At 37.7% G+C, this 12530-nt stretch overlaps 1 protein-coding gene across 2 annotated transcripts; it reads left to right on the forward strand.

Annotated features, from left to right (window-relative positions):
• The first annotated feature begins 5410 nt into the window (after positions 1-5410).
• Positions 5411-12479, forward strand: LOC114155364 (E3 ubiquitin-protein ligase RING2-A-like). 2 transcript variants are annotated; one of them, XM_028035219.1, is made up of 7 exons: positions 5411-5673; positions 7340-7438; positions 8427-8587; positions 8838-9062; positions 9848-10168; positions 10795-11035; positions 11128-12479. In XM_028035219.1, exons 2-7 carry the CDS (start codon positions 7361-7363, stop codon positions 11287-11289), a joined length of 1188 nt encoding a protein of 395 aa, XP_027891020.1. In that variant the 5' UTR covers positions 5411-5673; positions 7340-7360; the 3' UTR covers positions 11290-12479. The 2 variants fall into 2 exon arrangements, with proteins under 2 accessions (XP_027891020.1, XP_027891021.1); XM_028035220.1 differs by having other exon boundaries at positions 5412-5673; positions 8838-9053.
• The last annotated feature ends 51 nt before the right edge of the window (positions 12480-12530 follow it).

The raw sequence follows: 12530 nt of genomic DNA on the forward strand, positions 1-12530 counted from the left end.
GAAAACCCATTTCGGCCGCTTGTATCCGCGATCTCGTTCTTTCGGTCATGACCCAAAGCTCATGACCATAGATGAGGGTGGGAATGTAGATCTACCGGTAAATTGAGAGCTTCGCTTTTTGGCTCAGCTCTCTCTTCACCACGACGGACCGGTACTGCGCCCGCTTGACGGCAGACGCTGCGCCAATCCGCCTGTCGATCTCCCGCTCCCTTCTTCCCCCATTGGTGAACAAGATCCCGAGATACTTGAACTCCTCCACTTGGGGCAGGACACCCCCCCTGACCCGGAGAAGGCACTCTATCCTTTTCCGGTTCAAGACCATGGCCTCGGATTTGGAGGTACTGATCCCCATCCCGGCCGCTTCACACTCGGCTGCGAACCGCTCCATTGAGAGCTGCAGATCACGACCCGATGAAGCCAAAAGGACCACATCGTCTGCAAAAAGGAGAGGCAATCAAAGCCAATCAAAGCTTAGTTTTCCACCCACATTCCTAAGGACATTTTTGGAAAGTCAGGACCCAAACAGCATCAAAAGGAGAGATGACACACCTGATTACTAAGCTTAATGAGTAAGCTTAACATCTTAACAAATGCTGCGAAGCTGTTTGTTGTCATTGTTGAACTAATGTGAACTTATGGGCATTCATCAGCCAATGTTAGCGTGTGGAATAATTGTGGGTGTTTTTTTTTTTTTTACCAGGACAACAAAACAAAGGTTAGAACAGATGGGAGAGGTAATCACAAGGCAACACAGGACAAACAACCATCCACACACTCACGCCCACACGGCCACTCATCTAGAGGCAATTTAGAGATAACCATTAAACTACTAGTCATACTTTTGGACAGTGGGACGAAGTCACTGTACGTGGAGAAAACACACATACACTAGAAGAACTTTCAAATTCTGCAGGAAGACCCCAGGCTGTGACTCAAACCCAAGACATTACTGAAAGTCAAATTTGCTACCAACTGTGTCACTGTGCCCAACAAAAGAGTATCCAAGTTTTAAAAACGTGCTCTTGTTTTATGAACACAAAATGTATTTTGTGCATTTTGTACAAATGTACAAAATACATAAAAGAAAATTTTAAAAAACTGAAACAAAATTGACAGTTTTTTTTTTCGAGGATCATATTTTGACAACCCCCAATTAAAAATGGCAGACATCTTCTAGTGTCAAGGAACGGTGTGGTGAGGGGTGGTGAGGCAGACGCAGCGGACCCAGGTAAGATGAATAATGAATTTTAATGGCAGAAACTCAGTCCAAACAACGGGCAGCACGGCCGAGCAGAAGCCAGGGCTCGACGCCGGTAGCAACCGTTAAACCAACGGACAACACGAAGGACTCAGAACGCATTGACTAGCGACATTGACAAAAAAGGACCCGACGAGGAACAAGGAACACAGGTGGAGTTAAATACACAGCGGGTAATCACAGAACGAGACACACCTGGGAACAATCAAGGGGAGGACAGGACATCGAAGAGACTCAAGGACACAGAAAACTCGAAATAAATACACAGAAAACACAGATCCTGACATCTAGGCTTTGATTTTGATTATGTTCAAAGATTGTACTGTACAGACTGATACCATTTCCTTGTTAAACTGAGGTAAATATTTCCTGGAGATTTAATACTAGTGAGGAATATTTCATGTTAATAAATTGATTTCTCAAGAATTTTTAATTTTCCCGACTATTTTCTTCTTATGCAGTAGGCTAAACAAATCACTGAAATTTAAAAAGATTTATAAAGTTATGTCGCTTACCAGAAAAATGCCACTACAACAAAATGAATGGCTATTTTCACACACTGAGATGGCAGATGGGTTTTTTTAAGTGACAGTAGTAATTACTATGGGACATCCCACATGACACTAACTCTCCTATTCAGCATGAATATTTCTGATTGCCAACAATGGATTCCATTCCATCTTCAAAGCCACTTATATAACTAACAACCTGCATTATTTTTGGCTTGGCTCTTTGCCAACTCCCTGCAGGGTTGTTTCTTTGCAAGTCACACCTGCATGTTTTCTTAGTAACTGTCAGTTTGCATTTTACTCAATTCAACTTTTGCTTCCCTTTTAAATCTCTAAATCCAATCCATGCAGATAATAAAGACAATCTGTCACAAAGGAAAATACTAAGGTGGGTAATATTACATTTACTTAATTATATTTGCATGATTAAAAATACATACATTTAGGAGTAGTTTCACTGCACTGTACTCTTTACTTGAAGAAAATACAGTATATGGCTACTTTACACACCGTGAGTAATTTCACCGAATGAAGAATAAACTTTTCTAAACCAAACATGCATCAGATACAGTTATTAATAGTTTTATGCTTCATCAACTATTCAACGTTGTATGTTTGTATGAATTTTTTTATTTTTGTGTTTTTATGAAGTAAAGGACTTTGAACTGCCTTGTTCTGTTCTTATTGGTTAGTACATCCTTGTAAAATAGAGTAATAATTTCAATTGATTTCTTTCCTGAAAAAATAAAAGTAAAATAAATAATAACAAAAGAAGCAAGGCTGCCATCAGATGTATTGACAAATATATATAAAATCAAAAATGCCAACAATTTGTAAGAACTGAGGAAATACTAACCATTGGCTGTTAACAGCAGTGAAAGGACACAAGCTGAACTAGGGCCTGTTCAACCTTTTTTATAATTCTGGGCTGTATTTGATCAAAAATCTTTGATTCATAGTTTCCCCAAAATATTTCTAAAATTTCACCTTGTCTCTTTCTCCTGAACCTGGTGGTGTGTATCATTTTGTAGGCCAGGGTCTAAATATACCCAGGGTGTATTATCCTTTTTTCTCAAGGTGTGTCTTTCAATTGTGACCTCGGGTGGAATGGTTAGCTTTGGTTGATGCGAGGTTACATTGTGAGAAGAGACTGACCTTCAGGAGTACAAACATACTCATAAAAATACATTCTGAAGAGAATTTTACAGTCAGTTGCACAGGTTACCTTACAATTAACCCAACAAAGGCATATTGTTCAGTCAGTCTTCCACCCACATTACTCATTAGAAGAATGTTGGTGCCTTTTTTTTTTTTTTCTCCGAAGAGTTTTTGCGGCGCTAGTGGCTCGTATTTTTAGTACAGTAGGCAGACAGGAAGGAAGGTGAGGAGAGGGGGGAAGACATGCGGTAAAGGTCGTCGGGACCGGGAGTCGAACCCGCGACGTCTGCGTCGAGGACTAAGGCCTCCAAACGTGGGGCATGCTAACCCCCTGCGCCACCACAGCATGCCCCTGTTGGTGCCTTTTTGTCACAGTAGGTGTGAATCTCCTGTACCAGAAATAGATTATCAGACGCGTTCTAGGTCTCACACTACATTAGGACCATGCAAAAATCACCCTAGAATGACATTCTAGTGCAAATATCAAAAAAGAAAAATCAACAACTATTAATAAATCTGAAATGTTTAGATAAATAAAACAACTTTAGGTATTCTAAATGTGTCCTATACGCAACAAAATCTATACATGTAGATAATTATAAAGCTAGTTACTGGTTCGATTGTGTTCCTGCATGTTGCAATCAAAATCCAAAATTTCAACATGTTGTGTCAATGAGCTCACTTTTGTTTGAAGTTAAGAACTTCAAAGACTGCAGTGTATTGGTACCAAGGAAATGGCCAGTCATTAACTCAACAAATCATTGCCACACCTCATTAGTAAGGAAACCTGTGGATTTTGTATATTTACTGTTGAGTTTAGGAGTTTTAAGGTTCCTATGACACATTAAAGACACAAGGGAACAAAGTATTTGGGGATTACAAAGAAGAAATAAGGACAGATAAAATTAAACTCACACATGAAGCTTGAACAGTTTTACAAATTATTGCAGTTTAGTTAGAGTAACAGGAGGTCAGTAATCAAGGTGCTTTTTTAAATTAACAATTAGCTCATACACTCTTGATTTTATGAAATAGGGAGAGAGGTTCTCAATCTTTAACAAAATATATCCCACTCAGCAAATTAAGATGGTTAATGTATTTTCTCAACTAAGTTTCCATATTTTTTGGCTAAGACAGTGAGTTTAGGCAAATCCAAGCCTGAAGTCAAATGTATTGGCACATACAAAAAAATCTAAAACTTTTTTTTAGCAAACGAATTTACATGTTCAGGCCAGTTAAACTGGACTGTCTACCTTCGTCATTGTTGGGCCTTGATGAGCTATTCAGAGAAACCTGAGCAACTGGGGTAGGACTAATAGTTTCTTTCATGTCTTTTGGACAATCGTAATTACATGGTGTGATTGGTTTTTTTTTGTTTTTTTTATGTTTCCTTGGAACAAAACACATCACTTTTGAAAAAAATGCTTTTGCTTGTCATGTTTTTGTTCTAAAGAATCTCAGCTTGTAAGGTCATTGTATCGCCAGAAATGATATTTCAGTTTGTCAGAAGCTGTATGACATATTAGGTCCTTATTATTTGAGTCATTCTTAATATACAGGATACTTTTCAAAATATTGTGATATTTTCTTTTAGGATTTTGTGCCGCTCTTAGCCTTTATTAATCAGATAGGAAATATCTGCAGGAGATATGTGGTATTGGCCATAAACAACATGTCTAACAATATAAGTATGATTTATCTTGTTTCTAAGTATAGAATAAAAATATATTAATTATTAATGTATATAGAATAAGACACTGGACAATAAGAGCATTTACCACAGGACAAATAACACTGTTCAATTCCTGGAAACAATATACCACGGAACGTCGCGAGGCATATAGCTGAGAGCATACAAAGGCCACAGACCTCGACACGGCCATCCAGAACTTAAGTCCCGTCCTCTTGCCGCATGTCTGTTATTAAACAGACATGTCTATTAAAAATAGCGAGATATAAAGATATGAATCTCAGAGTGGTCATTACAAAATGCACTAATGAAATTGTGCAAATAAAATCAAGGCTGTGAAACTGCATGTAATTTGAAATTAAATAAAACGGTGAAGTACCAGTAAGAATTTAAACACTTACTGCGTTTGTTTGGACGGGCGGTGGCTATAAAGTCTTATGACTTCTGAAGCTTCAGCCATAATGCTCTTTTGTGTACATAGGATGCAGCAGAACACAAAGCAAACACATACAATAAAAAGGAAAGTAAGGATTATTTCAGTTTTTTATTTTGTTAATACAAATCGCAGGAAACTTAGGCCTCAAGTACAAAGGAACCAGCTGAATTATGTCAGTCAGTCCAATTAAATGTGTAAGTTAGGGTCTAAAAACTTACTTAAAAATCAAAGCTTGATTTTTTGTATTTTACTCATCATTTGGTTGCCATTTACAATGGAAATAAGCTTTTCGGCATTTTATTTTCCTATACATGGCTTGTCCGTTGGGGGCAGTCTTGCTAGGTAAGCGCGGTAGTATGACGTATGAAGAAGACGACGCAGAAACATGGCTACAGCTAATGCTAACTAGCCGTTGGTGGTGAGAAAAATGTTGCATATTTGATTCTTCTTTGCTACTTATCCTCCAGACGAGGCTTAGCCGGGACACTATTTCGACTGTGTAAAGACCCGGGCAGAAGATACGCATCGGTGTGTGTGTTTAGAGGTATTTACTGAGAAGTTTGTCTAGAAGTGGTGTGTGTTGGTGTCTGCTCCTGTCAGCTGTCCGTCAGTTAAACGTCAGGTGAGTTTCCGATTTGATCGACCCATTTAGTTCTTTTCTTGTCTAAAAGCTGCATGAAGTGATCGATAGTGATAATTTTGCGTGTAGCAGTCAGAAACTGGGAAGAATAAAAGTTGATATACTTGTTTACTGTTAGAAACGTATGACGTCTAAGGGTTTCGTTGTTGCTGGGGTTTAATGATCTCACTGTCAAATTAGCCCATTTGAACAGCATGAGCTCTAAATTACGTATTTAAGAATTGTTTGGGGACAGTTTTTAGCGAACTATATTGAGTTATTTTAAGCTATTGGCAGTGTTTAACAGTGACATTCGAAATTTTAGATGATGCATAAACAGTAGAATAAATGTGCATACCAAATTCTAAATTTAAGTTATATTTATTGAAGAAAGGATGAATTAGTAGTTTCTTAACAGCAATGATGCTGTTATGGTCCACAATTGTGAGTATTAAAAAAATGTTTTTCTGTAAATTAGTTGCTCTCAAGGTATTTTGCTTAAACATGGGTCGCCATGAAGAAGGATCAAATCAAATTAACTGCAAAGATAATAAAAGATTAAAATAACAAAAAACGCAATTTGCATTGTGTTCCCAATAATGGATCTTTTCAATAATAATATAGTCACCTCTTAGGAAATGTAAAAAAGGACAATACAGCTGATGCGGCAGTACACAAGGTATCGAAATGTTCAAGATTTGGTTTCATAGCCAGGAGACTGCCCGGATTTTTATCTTATTGAGAACATATTTAGGCATTTTCACATAAACTTGATGTATTCCTGAATAAAAACCCCTGAAACTTAAAAAATGTCATTGTTTAAACTTCATTATACCATGGGGACATCTTAAAATATTAAATGCAGTAAAACTTGAAGAAAGTCAACTGTACTAACAAGAGTTCAACCAAGTTTTCTTCATACTTTATTTCTAAGGAGTAAGGTTTTCTTTTAATCTCTGCACATAAGCCCTTCAGTCTCTGGTGGTCTTTTAAAAATGTTTCTTTTAACTTTTTCTGCCTGTCAAAAGGCAGAAAAACTATTCTATTCACTAAAAACTATTTACTAACTATCCAGTCATAAAAGCCTCCAAAGTCACATAACGTGTTGCCAATGTCAGGGACAAAATACCTGGAAAACTGCTGCACAAAACCACTTTAAAAGATTAAAGGTTTTGCTGAATGAAAGTACATAAAAATAGGGAGTAGTTAAAGCTTTTTCACAGTATTACTCATCAAACACTGAATTTCTCTATTTCAATTAACACCATCATCTTCCAACCCAGAAACAATAATGTATTGATATCAGAAAGATAATTTAGGATGCTTCTTACTTTTAATCTATGTTTTCCCAACACTTTTCTTTGCAGGCCATTAAACATTGTCTCCATAATGAACTCTTAACATCTCAAACACTAAAGACGTTTATCACATCTTGTTGGAGTCTATCCAACTTGCCAAACATGTAATGATTATGATGAATATCAGATATACTGCCTTGAAATACAATATCCTACCAATGATGTTCTTGTGGTGAAAGATTTCCACCTGGTCTTTTTGACTAACAAATCCTATAACCACATAAAGATTTATTATGTGGTTCTTTCTGGGGTTAAAAAAAATAAACTGTTACTAAGAATATAATGTTTTGTTTTCTCTCTTTTTAACTCAGTAATTGTGAGAAACCGCAGGCATGGCAGCTCCTGTAAATATCCAGACTCCAAGTAAGACCTGGGAGCTGAGTCTGTATGAACTACACAGGAGCCCTCAGGTAAGTGGTAGCACAAAACAAATATGAAATTCATAAAGCTGTTTGTAAGTCTGGATTGATGTGACCATTGCGTCATGTTTAAAGGGTGAAATATGTACAGTTTCGAATTAGACATGGATATGTTGGCGCTGACCTAACAGGGTTAAAACTCCATTGTTCAAAGGGGTGTATTACAGAAGAGATTAATGCCTCAGCTATGTTTTGCTGAACAAAGGCTGCCTGTGTTAAATAAGGCTAAAGGTCTGCCTGTATGACATCAAAGACATCATAGATCAGTCTGTTACGATCACTGACTGAGTTCGTAACTTCCCATGTAGCAATCTCTGAAAGTAAAACCTGTTCACTAATCATTTTTCTTATGTGTGATGAAAAAGCCAATGTAGAGAAGATTTGTCACCTCTAAAGTCAGTTTGAATATATTTAAACACTGATCATAAGTTCAATTGATTACCTGAATATATCAAATTGGCAGACAATGTTTGAATTTATTGTCTATATTTGCTGTGAAGTTTTGTTACTTTTCCTTGTTTTCTTTTATTATTTTAGTTTTTTTGAATTCTCTCAACTCAAACGCTCAACAACTCCAAATATGTAAGATATCTTACAAATAATAAGATATCTTACATATATATGTAAGATATATATGTAAGATATCTTACAAATAGTAAGATATCTTACATATTTGGAGTTAATATTGGGTTTATCCGAACTGGTCGTAAAGATTTTGCCTAGATCATTCTAACCAAATATATAAAAAACATTATGAAATGTTCCAAATTGGATTCCTTCTGATAGCATCTGAATTTGACTATGTAAATAGGTGGCTTTTACAGGAAATTGATTGAATTTACTCAAACCGGGTCCAAGGAAATCAACTTGTATGAATTGGACTAATTTCCCCCATAAGGTTTTCTGAGATTGGATTTTTCCTTGATTGTTACAATGTAAAGCAACAGAATAAAGCAGAATTTTGTTTGTGTGTACACAGGAGGCCATCGTGGATGGGACTGAAGTGGCGGTGTCTCCTCGCTCGCTGCACAGTGAGCTGATGTGTCCCATCTGCTTGGACATGCTGAAGAACACGATGACCACCAAAGAGTGTCTGCACCGCTTTTGTTCTGACTGTATTGTCACTGCACTGCGATCTGGGTGAGAACAACTGCCATTAGGCGTTAGTGAAGTAATGCAGGGTGCAAACTTTTCAATAACTGTTCAATATGTGGAGGTACAATACGTAAACATCTAACTGGGATACTATCAACCCATCTGATTTTGAGAATAAACAGGACAACTTTAGTATATCTTTGAATGGAAGTGTGTCATATATACACAGGTGCAAAACAAGTATTTTTAAATACTTCATTGTATTTAAAAAAAACTTATCTTTATGACACCTCAGGAACAAAGAGTGCCCAACCTGCAGGAAGAAACTGGTCTCCCGACGTTCACTGCGCAGAGATTCAAACTTTGACGCGCTTATTTCAAAGATCTACCCGAGTCGTGACGAGTACGAGGCCCATCAGCGCACCGTCCTGGAGAGGCTCAACAGGCTGCACAACAAGGAGGCGCTGAGTTCCAGCATCGAGGAGGGGCTCCGCCAGCAGGCCCGCTACAGGTCCGAGAGGTGGGGGAGGAAAGGGAGGTCGTCAGGAGGGCACATGGCGAATGATCTCTTCTCCCCCCCCCCCCCCCCCCCCCCCCAGATGAAAATGTTTTTAGTATCACCAGACAGTTTATTCTACAGTAGTCATTCCCAGAACATCTTTGCTGACTTGGTGTAAATAGAGTAGTAAAGTTGCATATTAGTTTCTCTGTAATTGCAGGTTCTTGTTTTTTAGAGAACTCACTGCTTCTGCTTCAATTATAATAACATCCAAAATCATTATTTTTGGCCTTTAAATAAATATTTGAGAGTTTCAGATTTTATTCTTTCAGATAAATGGCCTTCTTTTAGATGAAGAATGAGAAAGTCAAATGGTTTTGTCATATCAGGCCAAGTACATATTCAGATATTTGTCTTGTTTTCATTAAATCTTCACTCATTCAGTCCAATTATAACGTTTTAGAGAGAAACTGCCAGTTGAATTTGTAATCTTTGATTGGGTTCATATTGATTATTCGGAATCATCATAGGCATCATGCATTTTATTCTGGTATTCATTGCTGAAAATATATTCTTGAAATATATATGTGAAGGCTGAATATATGAAAATATATTCAACCTTCACATCAGCCTTCTGCTGCCCCCTTATGTTAATGCTTTGAACCAGCAAGTGGCACAATTTCAATCCAAAACGTTCAGTGCTGTTGTGTTGCGATAACAGGGAATCATTATGAGGGAAAACATCTTTATCAGTTTTAAACAACACTAACTTTAAAATTTTGTTAATGTTTACCTGCTCCTTACAGGAATCACCGTGTGAAGAAGCCTACCCAAGAGAGTGACAACACCACTTTCAGCGGTGGTGAGGACAACGGTGACTCCCGCTCACACCTGTCCCATGACTCTGCCCCCTCGAACACGCCACACCCCAGGGGACAAACTCCCCCGGAGGCTGGACCGAGCCGCAAGCGGCAGCGTGCCTCAGACGACGGCTCGGGCCCCGAGGCGGACAGCGGGAGCCCAACTCCTCCCCTGAGGCGCCACAAGGAGGGGCCGGCCTCAGAGATCGAGTTGGTGTTCAGACCACACCCCCAGCTGGTCCATGGCAACGACTACAACCAGACCAGGTGAGATAATCTGATGTTGCATCCAAAGAGCACAGTGTGTGTTACCACGAATAGGCCTTTCAATTTTGCTGGACGATAAATCATCCCAGATGTTTTTGCGATAAACGATAGTATTGTTGTTTTGAGACCATTTTCAAGTTATATAATGGTTATGGCATAATAATACATAAGCCCATTCTCAAAGATCAATAAAGTTTGATCTAAATACGTAAAAAAAAATTGTCCTTCAAAGAAAGAGCTAGTTGAGACCAAAGCACCAGACTGAAGAGTTTATCCAAATTTTGGTAGAAACAGAAAAAAAAAAAAATAAATAAATAAATGATGCAAATGGAAATGATTGAGATTGTTTTATTTTATCATGCAATGACAGACCTGGCTATGGATACATGCTTTTTAGAAATGATATCCAACAATTCTATTTTTAATTGCATATCAATGTTTTTATTTGCCCCTTTCAGATTAACATTCTGTGATAAACATTTTCTTTTCTACAAAATTCTGAAGAATATCAATTTATGACCAGCTTAATTGTTTGGCAATTGAATAGTAAACTATCTTAAAATATACTGCTGTTAATAGCTATAAATAGTAATAGTAATACAACTGATCTTTCCCTCTTTTAACAGATATGTGAAGACAACAGCCAACGCCACTGTGGACCATCTGTCAAAGTACCTCGCGCTGCGCATCGCTCTCGAGGAACGACGGACTGATGGACCAACGGACAACAGAGGAAAAGAGGAGGGAGGAGCAGAGGGAGAAGGTGAAACTGGAGCAGCGTCAAGGAGTGGAGAAGGGACAAGTCTGAGCAACATCAGTGAGAAACAATACACCATCTACATAACAACAAGGGGAGGGCAGTTTTCAGTGAGTAACATTTCATTTCATCTTCAGGATAAAATGTTTGTTTCTGCATAAAGAAACTTTTGCGAGCCAGTCACCTATCTTTTTCCCCTCAGACTCTCAATGGTTCTCTGACACTAGAATTGGTCAACGAGAAATACTGGAAGGTCCGAAAGCCGCTGGAGCTTTATTACGCTCCCACCAAGGAGCAGCAGCAGCCTCAAGCAGCGCAGCAGCATCAGCCGCAGCAGAAATCCCCCCCACCGCAGGATGGATGAGGTCATAGTCCTGTTCTCTGTCAACTGCTACGAAAACACCCATTGTGTTTGCAATCTAGCATTAATTTTGGTTTATTCTTTGATTTCTTTTGCGTATTTTTTACTTGAAACATTTGACGGCCGACCTGAATTGGAATTGATCATAAACAGAAAACCTGATGCAATCTGCAGCATTAAAAGAAAAACATTTAATAAAATTCACTCAAGTCAGCAGACTTTTCCTCCTTCAAGATTCGCCATTTTCTCATTCCTTAATTTTTGATAAAAATTTTTGTTGGCTAATGTGTTTCTCCAAAAATCTTTGTATCATGTACCATTCTTTGTTTTGGTTATTTTACAATCATAGGACTCTTTAATTCCAGCTATTTTATGGTTCCTTGACTTGTTCTCAATATGTTGGTGCTTTAGATTTACTGTCATGATGGGCATTTGATAAGGCATAGGTCATCCCAAATAGTTTCAGAAAATGAATTGTCATAAGTTGTTTTTCCTCTCCTGCTTAAGTTCTTTGTCTTGCAATCCTGATGAAGAGTAATTTATATAATGCTACTTTTAATAGATCATATGACTGAAGCTCCTACCAGCTCTTCATACTTATAAAACAGCTGTCATGTCATTACATGTTGTACTATTGTGGCAGTAATGACTAATTCACAGCTGTAACTTTTCAACATTGAGTGAACAAACTTTTGCAGCAACAGCTCTGAATATTAACATACATTGGGAGTGGGGAAATTGTACATTTTGAAGCTTTTCTTTAATATAGATATGTAGATTTATCCAACTGTATTTAGAATGCTCAAGTCTTACTTTGTCCTGAATAATTTTGCTGTAATATAACTGGAAATGGGCAGAATGATTTATTGCCGTGTTTTACAGCCTCTTATTTTAACAATTTTTCTGATATTTCTGTATTTTAACTCTTTTCACCCCTTTGATTTGCTTTAGTTAATACCACAGTATGTTTCTACACTTGCTTAAAAGACAAAAAAGCCATACATGTGCCTTCTTTATGAAGGCTGAACACGAGTTGAACAATTTCAACTCTGCTTATCGTTTCTTTGCACTTTATATTTCCTGCAGCCATAGCTTACCTACTTTCATGATATAATGGGCAAATTAAATGCAATATTATTCCTGTTACAAAAGTCACTCTTTCTGAACAATTGAGAATAAACTATTTAAACCAATTTCAGGATCAGTATTTGAATCAAAAACAAAAAAAAAAGACAGGATAGGTA

The sequence above is a fragment of the Xiphophorus couchianus genome, chromosome 13 (assembly GCF_001444195.1).
Source record: "Xiphophorus couchianus chromosome 13, X_couchianus-1.0, whole genome shotgun sequence".
In the NCBI taxonomy this organism is placed as follows: Eukaryota; Metazoa; Chordata; class Actinopteri; order Cyprinodontiformes; family Poeciliidae; genus Xiphophorus; species Xiphophorus couchianus.